Below are 17,507 nucleotides of genomic sequence, written 5' to 3'. Positions count from 1 at the left end.
TCTCAAGTGTGCGGGGGAACTCAGTCCCATCTTAAACTTGAGGGCGATAAACAAATACGGGGTAAGGGAAAGCTCAGAGTGAATTCCCTCGGCACACTAATTCCTTTTCTAGGAAAATGGGGCTGTCTGTACTCCCTAGACAAAAGGGATGCTTACTCCCACATAAGCAATCTTTTCTGCTCCTGGGAAGTATCTCAGATTTGTAATAGGGAGGCACCACCTCCAGTATCGTACGTTGCCTTTCGGCCTCGCGTCAGCACTCCTTGTTTTGGTGCCTGCATACCTTTGCAAGTTGAATGTGCATGTTTTCTCTACCTGGATGATTAGTTGGCCAAGAGCACATCTCAAAGAAGTGCTGCAGAATTAATAATCAAAACCATCTGGGTTTTGAAATTGCTAACTTGTTATCAATTTTCTGAAATCTTATGTGAGCCCATCACCTCAATTGGATTTATATGAATTTTTCTAGCTGCATCTTAGGCAAATGCCCTACTCTGGCAAACAGGACTAACACTTTGATATCTGCTGTGGAGAAGATAAAAATGAGTCATGTTGAGGTTGTTGGTTCCTATGGTTTTGACTGTATGTGTTGTTCCTATGGCATGTCTTCACTGTTACAGAAACCCGCTGCGGAGGCCCGCGACCAGCCCCTACACTCACCAATGCAACCACCTCCATCTTGCCGGACCCAGAAGCCTCGCGGCAGCCGGGAACCACCGCAGATGCGCCCTACACTACCTCCTCGCTGGGCCGCCCACGCCAATGCCATGTGCCGACCAGGCCGCAACCGGGCTCTGCTCAGGCCTCCCAGCTGACCCCCGGTCTCCCAGGCGTGCACGCACACCTCGTGACCCGTTTTCAGTGTCTACTGTGGGAGGAGCCAGGACTCCTCCCAGGCCTCAGACTATTTAAGGCAAGGCCTGCTCCTCAGGCCTTGCCTTGGCTACTCCTGGCTCCTGCTCACCTTTGGAAGCTTTGTTCCTGAGTTCCTGATCTTCTGCCTGCCTGACTACGAGATACGCCGCCTGCCAAGACCCTTGCCTGCCTGACCACAAGATACGCTGCCTGCCAAGATCCTCACCTGCCTGATCTTGAGAGACGTCATCCGTTCGGACCCTCAGACTCATCGCCTGAGACCCCATGTAAGTCCAGCCAGTCCTGGTACTCAAGGGCTCAACCTGAGAGGAACGAAAGCTGGTATTGGTGAAGCCCCAGCAGGGTTTCAGGCTTCTCCAGCCTCGCCTGCTGATGGCGGGCACCCGTGGGGCTCCTCCCCATTGGTGGTACCAACTCCCCCGTTGGCCCAAGGATCCATGCTCCTAACAGCTAACTAAGGCCATGGATCCAGCAGAGGCTTCCGCACTACACGTGGGGTTCTCAACCAGTGTAATATGCACTTCTGCCAGCAATCCGCTCTCTTCCTGGATGACCTGACCAAAATGACTTATATCCTGTTGTGCTCTGGCCTGGGCATCACCCTTATGGGAATGCTTGGACCCACTTCTACTGAACTTCCCAGGGTTCCTGGTTCGTTTCCGGGCTGTGTTTGAAAGCCCTGGTCGGCAACTTAAGCCATTACAGAACTCTTACACATCCGGTAGGGCAGACGCTCTCTGATGGACTACACCTTGGAGTTTCGGACATTATCCACAGAGTTCCATTAGAAGGAGCCTTGCCTCCACGCCATCTTTTTGGACGGCCTCTCGCCCAAAATTAAGGATGAGCTAGCGGCCCGCGATCTTCCTGCATCTCTGGACGCACTGATTGATTTAGTGGGCAGGATTGATCTCTGGCTTCAGGAAAGATCCCTCAAAATAGCTGGTGTCAGCGACACTCTAATGAGCCAAATCGGCTGCGCCCATCCTCGCCCGCAGGCTTCCATGGAAGGACCGACTTAGGAACCCATGCAGCTGAGCCATGGGCCATTATCTCTCGAAGAACACCAGAGACATCGCCGGGCCAGAATCTGCTTATATTGAGGGACCTCCGGGCACCTCCTGGCCCAGTGTCCTGTGTGGCCATCAAACTCCAGGGCCTAGGGTTCACTGGGGGAGTGTGCCTAGACCTGACTTCACCAGTTCCCTCACTGACCTTGCTGGTAACTCTTGTTATACGAGGCTGTGACTTTTCGACCCTAGCGCTGGTAGACTCGGGGGGCCGGAGGAAACTTCCTCATGCAAGAGATTGTGGACCAGCTGTTAATTCCCACTTGACCTTGCCCTGTCCCATTTATGCTTTCCTCGATCTACGGGGATTCTCTACCAGGGCAGGTCACACACATGACCGTTCCCCTGGAACGTCATATTGAACGTCAGGAACGAATCTCTTTTTACATTATTCAGAAGGCCATTCACCCAGTGGTCCTGGGAATCCCTTGGCTACAGTGACACAATCCGCACTTTGATTGGACATCCCTGCGACTCAACCATTGGGGTTCCTCCTGTCACCAGAGATGCATCCTTGCGACCACGGACACCTCCAGTAGTAACGGCTTCGATGGCCCCGAGGGACTTCCTCCGCAATACATGCAATACGCTGATGTATTCTCGAAAAAGGTGGCCAACACCTAGCCTCCTCATCGGGGGATTAACCTAATTCCGGGCTCCACCTCTCCGCGAGGGAGGGTGTACCCCTTGTCCGTGCCCAAAACACAAACCATGTCCGACTACATCCAGGAGAACCTACAGAAGGGCTTCATCCGCCATTCCAGCTCTCCGGCTGGAGACTTCTTTCTCGTGGGGAACAAGGATGGCTCCCTTCTCCCATGTATAGACTACCGGGGCCTAAACGCTATCACGGTGAAGGACCGGTACCCACTGCCTCTGATAACCGAGCTATTCGACCGGTTACAGGGGGCCCGAGTGTTCTCTAAATTGGACCTCCGAGGGTCATCCATGTGCCGCCTTTTCAAGAAAATTCACTCCAGGCCAGAAGAACTATACCATTGGCGACCAAGAACTCCTGGCCATTAAGCTTGCATTTGAAGAATGGTGCCAGTGGCTGGAGGGTGCCCAGCACCGCATAATGGTCTACATGGATCATAAACATTTGGAACATCTGCAACAGGTTTAACGCCTCAACCCCCGCCAGGCCTGCTGGGCCCTGTTCTTCACGCGCTTTGATTTTGACCTGCACTACCGCCCAGCATCCAAACATCAGCATGCAAATGCTCTCTCTCACTCATTTTCAACCGAAGAGCAACCCGAACCAGCGAGACACATCATCGACCCGGCATGTGTTCTTGTTGCGGTAACACAAACAGTCCCACCAGGGAAGACAGTGGTACCACGCAGACTCTGAGACTGCGTGGTACCACCGTGGGGAAACGGCTCTCATTCCGCCAGGCACCCTGGACAGGCGAGGACCTTGGCTCGACTGCAGCAGTTCTACTGATGGCCCAGTATATGCCAAGACGTTAATGCGTACCCGACCTGTGTCCAGCAGAAGTCGCCGACGGGCAAACCATGGGGTCTGCTGCAACCCCTTCCAGCACCCAGCGAACCCTGGACACACCTGTCAACAGATTTCCTGGTGGACTACCACCTTCCGGAGGGAATACCGTCATCTGAGTCACTGTTGACCGCTTTTAAAAAATGGCACACTTTGTTGCCCTGCCCAGCCTCCCGTTGGCTCCCCGATTAGCACAATTATTTGTGCAGCACGTCTTTCGACTCCACTGTCTCCTGCAGCACATCACTTCAGATCGTGGTCCTCAGTTTACCGCCAAATATTGGCAGAGTCTTTGCAAAACGTTCCCCATCATACTAGACTTTACCTCAGCATACCACCCGCAAGTGAACGGCCAAGCAGAGCGGACCAACCGGGCCCTTAAACAATTCCTTCGGATGTATATTAACGCTCACCAGGATGACTGGGCCGATTTGCTCCCATGGGCTGAGTTTTCACACAACTCACACCCCTGCATTGCCACAGGAGCCTCTCCGTTCCAAATTGTCTATGGCAAGCAACCACTCCCTCCATTACCTTTGCCTCTATCTGTTCCTTCTCTTGCCGCCCAGATGACAGCCGAGAATTTGAGAGGACTCTGGACTCAAGTACGCAAAATGCTTCAAAAGGCAGGCAACTTGGCCAAAATATTTGCTGACCATGGTCGCCGACCTGCCCCCAAGTACCATCCAGGACAGAAGGTCTGGCTCAGCACTCGCTACATCCGGCTGAGGGTTCCATCCATGCGCCTCGCACCGTACTATATTGGGCCATTCTCCATCCTCCGGCAACTGGGGTCAGTGACCTACCAACTCCGTCTCCCGTCCTCCCTCAAAATTCACATCGCCTTCTACACCTCCCTGCTGAACTCCCTGGTACTGTCTTGGCCCTACAGAAAAAAACCCGAAACCCCGCAATTCTCCGCTGAGGAAGAAACCACCTATCAAGTCTGGGAGATCCTTGACGTGCGAAAAAAGGGCCGAAGATAGGAGTATCTGCTCTCATGGGAGGGCTTTGGCCCAGAGGAGAATTCCTGGGAGCCTTCCGCCAACATCCTCCACAAAACGTTAATTCAACAATTTCACAAGGATCAGCCCAAGAAACCCAGACCCCCTGGGGGGAGGGGCCTTAGGGGAGGGGGTACTGTTACGGGAACCAGCTGTGGAGGCCCGCGACCAGCCCCCTACACTCACCAGTGTAGCCGCCTCTATCTTGCCGGACCCGGTAGCCTTGTGGCGGTTTGGAACTGCCGCAGGCGTGCTCCACCACATTGATTTCTCACCAGGCCGCCCATGCAGACACCGCGCACCGACCAGGCTGCAACCGGGCTCCGCTTGGGCCTCCCAGCTGACCCCCGGGCTCCCAGGTGCATATGCACGCCACATGACCCATTTTCAGGGTTCACCGTGGGAGGAGCCAGGACTCCTCCTCCCAGGCCTCAGACTATTTAAGGCAAGGCCTGCTCCTCAGGCCTTGCCTTGGCTATTCCTGGCTCCTGCTCACCTTTAGAAGCTTCGTTCCATTGTTCCTGATCTGCTGCCTGCCTGACCCCCTCTCCTCTGGTAACAGCGGAGAGGGGGGCAGTGTGTTTGAATCATATTGATTTCCTCATTGAATTCTATGGAGCCAGGGCAAATAAGTATGTCAGAGAGTATGTAACTTGGGCAATGTGGAGACAGAAGTGTGGGCAGGCAATTTTGACTTCCTGTCTTTAGTTTCATTCTAACTTTGTGACCCAAGAATGATGATCCCCACTGTTTTCTCTGAGGGACTGATGTCACCTGAGTGACTTTTTATACCTGAAAAAGGATAATCTAGCTCATACACTGGGAAATAAGTCAGTTAATGCATTCTGTGGTGCGAAGCATGGCAGGACCAAAATGTTTCATTATATGCTCATGACTGCCTAATTTGCTGCTATTTGGCTGTTTGAGCAACTTGTGCTTCAGCTTTGTATAGATATTATTTGTTTGACAGCTTCCCTCATCATCACCTTTCTGGCCTTAATCAAGTTGATTTCATTGACATTGACTTCATTGTGATTAAACTTTTGTGAGTTCTTTGGAGCAGGCACATTGTAATCATGTAATTATTTTGCAGAGGATTGTGTACCTGGCACCATATCAGTACTTATTATTATTTAGGGGTAGATTTTAAAACATGCGTGCATCCATGTGCATGTGGGTCCCGGCGCGTGCACATGGACGGCCGATTATATAACATGCACGCGTCGCCGTGCGCATGTTATAAAATATGATGCCCGGGTGCACATTCATGCCCTATATTGTATCAGCGCACGGGTGCCCACTCGGCATGCAGGGGGGGGGGGGGGGATTTTGCCAAGCACATACAGTGACGCGATCAAGGCCTTTGCCCAGTTCCCTCCCAGTCCGCACCAATTAAGGAGCGGACTGGGAGGGAAATTTCCTACCCCCCTACCTAACCTTCCTCCGTTTTCCCCTCTCCACACCGACCACTAAATCTACCCTACCTATCTTTTTTTTTTGTTGTTTTTTAACTTACTTCCTCCTCAGAGTAGTTACGCGTGCTGACCGGCTGCTGGCGCACAAATCACCAGGACAGCACAAAATGGCACTGTCCCTGCTGGCCCCTGCCCTGTCCCCGCCCAGCCAAGACCCCGCCCCTTTTTAATGGCCTGGCACGTGTGTGTGACCCCCTCCATTTCTAAAATGCGCTTGGCGTGGGCACGACTTGTCACGCGCAAATGTTCCAGTATTTGTGCGTGTCGGCGAATAAAAATGTACCTGTAAACACTTATGTAGCATGTTAAGGGAGCTATAATACCACTGCAGCAACAATTGTTTGTAAGAAATAAACCACAAAGCATAGTTACAGTGTTCAGGTTGATTAAACCTGAAGCATTTCTTTTTTTCAAATATTGCTTCACATTAGTACTTCTTGACTGTTTGTTTGTTTTTGTTTTTTTTTGTAAACTGTGCTTACAAATTTTGACTCTGTCAAAAACAGATTCTTTCAACAAAATCCTACAGTCCACTTAATATTGTTTTGTTTTGGTGGTGTTTTTATTTTTTAGATTGGAAAAACAGATATGATGGCAATCACATTGGCTCAGTCCCTGGGCCACAACCTTGGTATTTTCTCAGACAAGAAAAAGTTGCTGAGTGGTAAGTACTTGCCTACAAATCATACGTTAATGTGTGATGTAGCCAGGAATACCTGCCAGAAAAATAGCCTGGCATAAATATTAAAACAAACATTTGCAGGATATGTAAAATATCTGGTTTGAATTTCCTCAACCGAGATGATATATTATTGGTTTGATTTTAGTTATGTAAGGGATTGCTGTTACTGAAGTGAAGGAATTTTCTTGGCAATAATAGTTTCGAATCTGTTGAGCACAGACACACTATGCAAGTGTGTGCACCCAGCACATTGTGGGTGCTATCATAGTAATGAGCAATGAAAGATACAGTTAGATTTAAGAGTTTCACAATCATAATCATACGGTTTTGTAGTACTGTAAAATTTTACACTACCAGTAGGATTTAATGTCCTATCATAGGGGCAGATTTTCAAAGCCCTATTCGCGCCAGGCCTATTTTCAAAAGGCTCGTCGGTGCGCATAGAGCCCCAGGATGCGTGTAAGTCCTGGGGCTTAAAAAAGGGGCGGGGAGAGGGCGGGGCTGGAGCCTCCAGGCATAGCGGCCATTTGCCGCTGTGCCCGGGATCGCGGGCTGGCCATTAGCCAGCGTGCCCAACCTACGCCTGCCCGGAGGGAGGCACAACTTATAAAATAAAGGTTAAGGTGGAGTTAGGTAGGGCTGGGGGTAGGGCGGGAATGGGGAAAGCTAGCAGGGCTCCCCAAGAGCTTGGAGCGCGCAAGGTGCACTATTGTGCACCTCCTTGCGCGTGCCGACCCTGGATTTTATAACATGCACGCGGCTGCGTGTGCATGTTATAAAATCGGGCGTACATTTGTGCGCACCGGGTTGCGCGCACAAATGTACGCCCGCGCGTAGGTATTAAAATCCGGCCCATAGTGTATATATGTATGAGTATATAAAGATCATCAGCTGTGTAAATATATCATATTTAGTTTTTCTAGCGGTAGGGGAGCATTTTATTTGCCCTCTAGAGGAAAATGTTAGTAGCTACTCAAAAGAGAAAATGTAAGAAGGGCAATTTTATCATGGGTGCAACCCAATCCACTCCAAAATATAAATGATAATAATAAATTGTATTTTAGTTTGTTGCTTTCAGACACACTAACCTGGAAACAGCTGCTGTACCTGGAAGCTTTCAGCAGTGCTCACGGTGTATTGTGGTTACTGATATTATAGAAACTTTTATTGATACTCCCAAGGAAACTAAGGTTTACTCTTAAAATAGAAAGCTAGGGATGAAGTTCTTATCTGGTTTAATCTTTATAAAGCATGTTTATAGAAATTGCATATCATGAAACCGTAGAAATCTTGTGAAAAGTCAATTAAGCATAGCTTGTGAACTGTAAAATTAGAACATGTTTTAAATTCTTATTTAAAATGTGCAAAAATCTAAAAGGATATGCATATTACATTTTTCTCAGGTGAGTGCAAGTGTGAAGACACATGGTTGGGATGCATAATGGAAGACATTGGGTAAGAGTTTTTCTGGTGCCTCTTCTAAATAACACCATAAATTACTAAACTTTGTAATACCTGGAATTGTATTTTTAATGCTTATCTCTTTTTTTATTGTAATAATTTGATTCACTTAAAAATATACCCAGTTTCATCATTTTAGACAGGAAGGGCTTGATCTATCCAAATTCAGGACTTAGAAACATTCCCATCAGAAAAATATGCACTGGAGTGGGTGTTTATAGGCATGTCTGTGGGTGGAGCAGAGGATTTTATTAGAATGTCTATGGTGAATCCAACTTTATTCGCCGATTATTTTTTAGTTTTGTGATTTTCTCTTTAATATCTGCTTTTTTAACAGCTGCTTTTTGGTTTTTCCAGTATTTGTCCTATAAGCCAAAAAGATTTTGGTTAGAGATGTGCTATTGTTTGTTTTGCTTTGTGTGATGCACACTAGATCAAATATGCATGTACTAAATTGATTTAGTATGCACTAAATAGATTTTTATATATACTAAAACAATTTTTGTGTGCTAAAACAAAATGACATCAAAGTAAAAAATAGAAAAAAAAAAGAAAAAATTCAGCTTCACATCCCCTAATTTTGTTTGAATTGAGCTCAGATGGCTTGAAGACTATTCATCTAATAAAAGACAAAGGGACCTATTTATGAAAATATGCTAACATTGTTAGTAAATAGGCCCCATTTGGAACATTAGCACATTTTTATAAATAGGCACCAAAGCTGGAAGCCCTTGGGCCTGATGTATTAAGCATTTTTTCTAGAGACACAAAATGGTAAAAGCTTTTTAGTACATCAGGCCCTAAAAGCGATGTCTTCTTCAGTGGCATCGACAGTGGTTTTTAGGGTTTAGTTCTTATTGTTACTTTCACAACTTTTTGACAGAAAAAAAAAGATACTGTATGTACATGAAAACACCAGATGGCGCTAAGTTGCTTTTCCTCCAACTTTTGCTGGTTTAAGTATTACATATTGTGAGATGTTGAGCATCAGCAAAACAGTGGCCCTATTGAGAGATCATTAACTTATGAATTACAGAAAGCATGGGATGGGCACAGAGGGTCTTTCATGCAGTCAAATAGGCTCTATGGCAGAAATATCAACGTGCAGTCCTTGAGGGCACCATACTATCTTGTTTCCAGCTATCACTCATGAATATGCAGGAATTAGATTTGAGGTGGTGCATACATATATTGTATATATCTCTTGTATATGCATTAAGGATATCTTGAAAACTAGACTGGTTTGCAGCCCTTAGGGACTGCAGTTTTGACACTCCTGATCTACAGTATTGCTGTAGGATGGACAGGACAGGTCTGTAGATGGTGGCCAGGTGTTCCGTAGTACAGACATAGACCAGTTTGTCTCCACCGGAGGCGCTCTTCCAGTATCAGCCGCCCATGGCCCAACTGCACGGGCTCTTCCGTCTTGGCCACAACGGAGACCCTACTTGGAGCAGGGCTGGTGGTTGGTGGTGAACGGGATCGAACCTGAGAGGGCTTCTTGGGCATCCGACTCTCCCGGTGATGCTTTTGGAGAAGATGATTGATTCAGCCTATCAAGTCTATAAGATCCTCGAGAGAGAAAGGGAGCTCCCGTGCAGCCAACTCATCCTTCAGCTGCAAGGGAAGTCCATCCAGGTAGATAGCTCATAGGCAGTCTTCCTGCCAAGCGAGCTCAGAAGCCAAAGTCCGAAACTCAATGGTATAATCGAAGAGACTTCTTTGGCCTTGACAAAGATGTAACAAGCTGGTGCTTGCCATGGCATGCTGCCCAGGATCATCAAAGGTCCGTCGAAACACAGACATGAACTGAGATAACTCCCTTAGGAGTGAGTCCGATCGTTCCCATAAGGGTGAAGCCCAAGCCAGCACCTTCCCTTCAAGACGAGACAGGATGAAGGTGACTTTAGTTAGTTCGCCCTGGAAGATGGAGGGTTGCAGAGCGAATTGCATATGTCATTGGTTGATAAACTCTCTGCATAGCCTGAAGTCACCGTTGAAACGTGGGGGCGCTGGTAGGGCCAGCAGGGCTCGAGGCATCAATGATGATGGCTGTGAATGAGGAGGAGGAGCCAGTGTAGGAACCGGATTACTGATGAGGGCATCAAGCTGGGCATGAAGACAATCAATGGAGGAGGCCAGTGCCTCAGGAAACTGCTGCTGTTCTACCTTGGGGGCACATTCATGTTGACCTCCTTCCAGTCTGCTATTGCACTTGCCAAGCAAGACTACTACATCCATCTGACAAACTCTCTTGCATCTAAACCTTGCCATCTTTGGCACACTCAATTCCCTCCTCAAACTTCCTCTACCTTCCTCCCCCCTTCAGTCTTTGCCCAGATTATGGCTAACTACTTCCATGACAAGATTTACAAAATTAATTGCGTTCTCAACCAGGTCATCTCTATCTCCCTCTCCCCCATTTCATTCCTCTACCGTTCTCCTGGCCTCCACCACTCTCTGAAGTCATAGTGGGCAAAACTACCCATCTTCTTTCCTCTAACCCCATTCCTATCCAGTTCCTCAGCTTTATTTCCACTACTGTAATCCCTTCCAGCTGTTACATCCTTAATCTATCACTTTTCAGTGCTACTATTCCTAGGGGTAGATTTACCCCCCGAAAACCTACCTCAAACCCCCCCTGCGCGTGTCTGGGGGCGTGTCAGGGGGCAGGAGGGGTGGGTCCTGGTGCACGAACAAAAGAACGCGCGCTCGTAAATTTATAAAATCTACCCCCTAGTGTTTTCAAATATGCTATAATCACACCACTCCTCAAAAAAACCCTCTGGACTCTACCTGCCCTACCAACTATCGGCCCATCTCCCTCCTCCATATTGCTTCTTAAATACCCTCCCGGGCACACCTGCTTTTTAACTAGTAAAGCCTGGCGTTGGTAACCCAAGGGTATTTTTAGGCTGGTATGAGCTGGGCATTTTTCAAACAGCCAGTTTCGATAGGTAAACAGGCATTTACCCAGATAAATAACTTTTGGAAACTACCTTCACAATCAGTTCTTTGTACACAATTTAAAAGTATATATATATCATATGCTTAATATACATCTATACTAAGATGTCTATATTCAAAAGCTATTTAAATGGATGGTAATATTTATTTGTTATTCCAATTTTCATAAAATTACAAAACAGTGTACAATATTAACGATATAAAATACAATGGCACCAAATAATACACAATACAATATTAAAACATAAAATGCAAATTGAAATTGAAAGGTAGCATCACAACAGGTCCTAAAAAAACAGGAAAAAAAACCTAGAATATAAAAGTAAACAAAACCTTTCTTGTATTAAAAATAGGATATTGTCTTTATTAAGGAATTAAAAAAAAAACTATTCAAAAACATATTCAAAATCCAATTCTTAATAATTTTTCTTAACTTCACATTTTCGCTCTCTGTACAAAGATTAAGAAGTAGAGCATTCCACATTAAAGAAGCCTGATACTGAAAGGTACATACCCTGGTGTGTTCCAGATACTGTATATTTCTTTCAGTGAAAGTAGCCTTAAAAGTTCTTTTTGAGAAGATCTTAAAACTCTGATTGGTTTCTAAGGCATAAGTGAATTAGCGAGATAATCAGGTTTGCCTTTTGTCAGAGCTTTAAATGTCAAGCATAGCAATTTAGAAATTATTCTACACTGTATTCTACAATGAAGTTCTGCAAGAAGTGGAGAGACACGAGTAAATTTAGAAACCCAAAACCTAACTCATGCTGTGGTATTTTGCAGTAACTGGATTTGTTTCAAGTTGGCCTCTATAGGGAATTACAGTAGTCTAGTCTAGATAACACAAAAGTATTAGATAACATTTTTAAAGAATGGGGGTCAAATACCAAGCGGATCGCATGCGATAAGGGATGTTTCGCACGCGAAAAGTCCCTAATCGCATGAGATACCAAGATGAGGGCAGAGTCGGGGTGGCATCAGCCCCGGAAGAGGAAGAATCGGGGCGGCACTGGGGCTGACGCTGCGAAGACTTCGCCGACAGCAAAAGGTACTCATGTTTATCACTGTCAGTTTTGCGCCGAATAACTACACCTTTTATGGTGTAGTTATTTGACGCGTGTTGCGTTTGTGCCTATTCTCGCTCTCGCTCCACCCTCTCTACCATGTGGCGACTCCCTTCGGCTCTGACAGACAGATGTGGCCATGGCTTCTCTTCGCCATTTTCTTCCTGGAATCCCCAGGCTGGCCTGACGCTACAGATCCGCCATGTTCCTGATGACGTAAGGGAGCGCGCGCGCTCCAGACTTTGTACCGGCAGGGGCGTGAAACTCGGGGGTGTTACCCCGTAGTGACGTCATCCGCTTCCAACATAAAAGGTCTTTGATTGCTAATTCAAATCGAGTTAGCAAGGGCAAGGGTAGGAACCCCTTCCTCGCAACTCTTGGGGAATCCTTTCTCCGCTGCTCTGCCTCTACAGACTCACCTAGGGGTACCCGCTCCTCGGGGGCCCCGCTCTCTCTCTTCTTGATTTCAGATTGCTGGATGGGATCCGGTACTCGCTCCTCGAGGGCCTACGTTCCCGAATACTCAGAAGACTCCTATTGCCTGGAGGCGATCGCAGACGTGAACACAGTGAGTCCTATTTCAGACAGGAACCAGTACTCGCTCCATGAGGGCCCATGTTCCTAATCTCTAAGACTCCCTTCAGTCTAAGACATTATCGCAGGTACGGAGATCATGAGTTACCATTGCAGATAGGAACCGGTACTCGCTCCACGAGGGCCTATGTTCCTAATACCTTTCTCAGACTCTCTTCTTCCTCAGAAGATATCACGTACCTATATCTTATGGATTACTATTACAGATTTACAGATAGGAACCGGCACTCGCTCCACGAGGGCCTATGTTTCTAAATCTCTCCTAACCTCTCTTTCATTCCAAAAGCCATCACATATACAGTTATTGTGAGTTCTATTTCAGACTGCCTATAGGAATCAGTATTCGCCTGCGGCTCCTGTTCCTGAATACTGAAGACTCTCTGTTGCATAAGAAGACATTACAGATATCTACAAGTGTGAGTGTATCATCTACCACTGGTTATATGTCCAGCATACCCTGTCTACTCACTACCTATAGTCTCTCCTTTCAGCTCAGCAACTCAGAGATTGTAATTCCAGTATCTGAGGGACTTCAGCCCTGCCGGGCACATCCGCTCACTACTGCCCCCTCTGTTGGTTCTACTTCCAGTCTAATAAAGAACTATCTGTGTTTGTCTCAATACTCCAGCCTAGCCGGTGGTCCCTCTCAGGATCTCCACTTGAGGGCGCTGTCATCTGCCATCAGCCCAGGGATTCACTATTTCTACTAAGTGTTACCCCTTACACTAATAGAGCGGTATCATCATCTGCCACTCTGTGGGAGCCAACCCACATCAGACCATATCAGATAGTTAGCTCCCCGTGAGGATCATACAGGTTGCTGGCTCCTCTTTCTACAGGAACAAAGCATAACACTTTGCCAACTCCTCTCTTCTGGGGAGCAGAGCACTAACAGATTGCTAACCTCTCCTCCTACAGGAGCCCAGCCTATCAGATTGCCAACTCTTCCCGTCGGGAGGAGTTGATCGCTATCAGATCTCTCACTCCGCCCTCCTGGCGGGGTGAGCGCTAACAGTGTGACACCAGCAGCAGTCCTGCAGCTATCGCAGGACCGCCCCCCACTTCGCCATCCCGCCCATTACCGCGGGATTCATGCCGCCACGGTCTTTTTGTAAATCTAGGCCTTAATCAGAAAAGGGGCTAATTTATGAATCATTTGCAACATATAAAAAACAGTTTTAGATAATGAAGATATTTGTTTAGCCAGAGTTAAACCTTATCCATCTAAATGGCTAATCTGGCAATTTCAGCCCCTTATCTGGTTAAATTATATTAGTTATCCGGCTATAATTTAGCCAGATAAAAAAGGAGCGTTTGAGTAATCCGGCTAAGGCCTAGATTCTCTAAGGTCGAAGACAGAGAATCCAGCGGTAACGGGGTGGGGGTGGGGGGGTGTCTCTAAGGATGGGGATGATGTGTTCATGTTTACGGGTATTTGCAATAAGTCTTGCTGTGGCATTTTGTAGCATTTGTAGAGGTTTTATTGTAGAGTAGGGGAGCCCTAGGAAGAATGCATTACAGTAGTCCAGTTTGGGAAGTATGATGGCTTGTACGAAAATCTCGGTTGTATAGTAGAGGTCTGAGCTTTTTAAGTACATTGAGTTTGAAGAAAACTGCTTTGAGAATGGAGTTTACGTAGTTTTTCATGTTTAGTTGATGATCAAGGAGAACTCCTTGGTCCCTTACAGATGGTTGTGCTGTGGGAGGGTTGAGCTTCGGATCAATAGTTAGGGGGGTGGGGGGGGGGGGAGGCCTGGGAGGAGATAACCAGGAGTTCAGTTTTATTTGTATTGAGAGCAAGATGGAGGTTGGTGAGCAGGGAGCTGATGGCCGCAAGGCAGCTTTCCCAGTGCTTTAGGGCGTCAGAGATGGAGTTGTGGATGGGGATGATGATCTGGACATCATCAGCGTAGAGACAGAATTTTAGTTTAAGATCAGTGAGAAGTTGGCAGAGTGGGGTGAGGTAGCCATTAAAGAGGATGGATGAAAGTGATGAACCTTGTGGGATTCCTTGATGCAAGGTGTGGGGGGTGGATGTGGTGTTGCCAATTTTAACAGAGAACTTCCTGTTTGATAGGAAGGATTTGAACCAGGCAAGTGCTAGGCCTGTGATGCCAATGTTTTCTAAACGGGTCAGGAGGTGTTGATGGCTGATGGTGTCAAAGGCTGCTGAGATATTGAGAAGGGTGAGGAGGTAGCTGTGTCCTTGACCCATGCCTCTGAGGAGGTGGTCAGATAGAGAGAGGAGTAGCGATTCCGTGTTAAAGTGTTTTCGGAAGCCGAATTGAGAGGCATGGAGGATTGCATGATTTTCGAGGAAGTCCATGAGTTGTGAATTAACAACTCTTTCCATTAGCTTGGCAATGAAAGGGAGGTTAGAGATTGGGCGAAAATTGGCAGGATCTTTCGGGTCCAAGGAGGGTTTCTTTAGGAGAGGTTTGACTACCGCATGCTTGAGTGGGTCTGGGACAGATCCATGGGCGAGAGAGCAGTTGATGAGATCTGCTACAGCTCTGGCTATGGAGTTAGGGATGGCTAGAAGGGCTTTAGAGGGGATGGTGTCGTTGGGGTGGGAGGAAGGTTTGAGTTTTCTAAGGATGTTTTCAACTTCTTTGGAGGAAGTGGAGGGCAGCCATTGTGGGTTGGGAGGGTGTAGGGACAGAGGGTAGGATGCGGAGGGGTACTGTTAGTGGAGTGGGGGAATCTTGAGAGGAGGTTAGAGATTTTACTCTGGAAGTAGTTGGCAAGTTCTTCATATTTGGATGCTGCATCGGAGTCAGGTATCGTGGGGGGGATAGGTGTGGTGAGGCTTGAGACGTAGGAGAAAAGCACTTTGAGGTTGAATCTGAAATCGTGGATTTTTCTGGTGTAGAAATCTCGTTTGTGTTTTTGGGTTGAGAGTCTGTAGCTGTGTAGAGCAGTTTTGTAGATGGAAGCATTATCCAGGTTAACCGTTTTTTCAGAAGACATATTTGTGATGTGAATGTGAACGCCCATAGGGCGGTTAATGCATTACACAGGGTGTTCAAGCATTAGGGGATATCTCAGAATGGACAAGATGCAGCATTTTAGTAATGTGACATAAAGGAACGGTCCAAGGTATTGGCAAGATGGTCATGATCGTTGTTATCCTTGCTGTGGTTGATTTGGCCAGAGGGTATTACAGGCATTCTGAGGCTTGAACCTGGATAATGCTTAATTTTTTTTGTGGGGGGAGATGGGGGAGATTAGCCCCACCCTTTGACCAGTCACAAAAGCAGAGGGCTTCCTGTGCAGGGTGGCTCCCTCCATGTACATGTCACTTTAGCCAGTGGGCTCTTCAGTCCCTCCCCCCATTATAAAACAATAGCTTTCAAAGGCACTACCTGGGATTACTATCATTATTATTATATATTGTGGTAAGATATATTCAGACTCAAGGGCTTGTGAGTAATGTGTTGCAGTGCCATCTTCTTTACATGTTCTTTATTATGGAATCACAATGTTTACCCTTAACAGAGCCTTTTCAATAGCCTGCACGGTAGCAAGTTAATACCTGGTCTGAGACAGGTGCTACGTCTTTGGGGCTTAGCAAGCAATTGGTAAATAGCATGGAGGGAGAGCATACTGGGCTAGTTACCATACACAGGATAAAAGCTCATTTTCACATGATGTTTCTTCATTTGCATTCCTGGAGATGCTAATTTAGCATGCTCACATTAATGTCTTTCTGGACCACTTTACCATGCATGGTAAGGCCTTCCTGCATAGTATGATATTTTTAGTGTGCACAAAAGGACCTTGATGTACACGTTAATGTTTATTGCATAGGCCCCCCCAGTCCGAGAAGATGCCTTATAAAAAAAAAAAAAAAGGGAATCACAAAACAAAGCCATTAACCATAATCTATTAGACTTTTTAAAGAACATGCAACGGCTATATAGCTGAAAATTAAATATTTAATCACTTGTGGAGAAAAATAATCAATTTATTTTATATTTTCTATGGGAATTTTCTCTTGCTGTATAATATAAGCCAGTTTTCTGGAGGGGTCCGAACCGGTCCTGCTGCCGCCCCTGGAGGGGTCCGAACTGGTCCTGCTGCCGCCCCAGGAGGGTCCGAACCGGTCCTGCTGTCGCCCTAGGAGGAGTCCAAACCGGTCCTGTGGTCGCCCCAGGAGGGGTTTGAGACTGCTTGGTCGCCCCAGGAGGGGTCTGAGACCGTTTCACCACCCCAGGAAGGGGTAAAATTCACTGCATCACCCCAGGAGGGGTCTGAGACTGCTTGGTCGCCCCAGGAGGGGTTTGTGACCGCTTCGCCGCCCCAGGAAGGGGTAGAATTCATCACATCACCCCAGGAGGGGTTTGAGACTGCCTGGTTGCCCCCGGAGGGGTTTGAAGCTGTTTTGCCGCCCCAGGACGGGGTAGAATTCTTCACTTCTCCCCAGGAGGGGAGTGAAATCGCTGCATCAGCTCTGGAAGAGGTTGAGCCCACCTCACTACCTCAGGAGGGGAACTAACCTGCCACTGCAACTCAGGAGGGGTTGAAAATTACCATGCCACCCCAGGAGGGGTCTAACTTTATTATCACTCAGTACCCCCTGCAGAGTTGGGACCCAGGAGGAGGGGGAGGCCTTAGAGGGGGGTACTGTTACGGCTATGGCTGCTGTGCAACCGCCTCACCACCAGGGGTCCTTCAAGAGCAGGCTGTCCTGGCTGGCCCAATCCATCTGCTCTATGTCTTGGATGTGCCTTTATAGCCCTGCCTACCCTAGACTCCAGTGCTTCGGCATCGAGCTCGTTGGGCTCCCTGCTCTAGCCTTGCCTTGCTG

The 17,507-nt window shown here is 47.3% G+C and overlaps 1 protein-coding gene across 4 annotated transcripts in view; it reads left to right on the top strand.

Moving 5' to 3' along the window:
- The window catches only part of ADAM22 (ADAM metallopeptidase domain 22), a 730,321-nt gene that overhangs the window by 508,415 nt on the left and 204,399 nt on the right, over positions 1–17,507 (top strand). For all 4 annotated transcript variants that reach the window (XM_029588789.1, XM_029588790.1, XM_029588788.1 and 1 more), the window contains exons 13-14: positions 6,503–6,593; positions 8,015–8,066. In XM_029588789.1, coding sequence (XP_029444649.1) covers positions 6,503–6,593; positions 8,015–8,066 — 143 coding nt within the window. The remainder of the gene's footprint in view (positions 1–6,502; positions 6,594–8,014; positions 8,067–17,507) is intronic.

The sequence above is a fragment of the Rhinatrema bivittatum genome, chromosome 2 (genome assembly GCF_901001135.1).
Source record: "Rhinatrema bivittatum chromosome 2, aRhiBiv1.1, whole genome shotgun sequence".
NCBI classification, from domain to species: Eukaryota; Metazoa; Chordata; class Amphibia; order Gymnophiona; family Rhinatrematidae; genus Rhinatrema; species Rhinatrema bivittatum.
The sequence above is the reverse complement of the archived record's forward strand: the minus strand, read 5'-3'. Positions and strand labels throughout refer to the sequence as shown.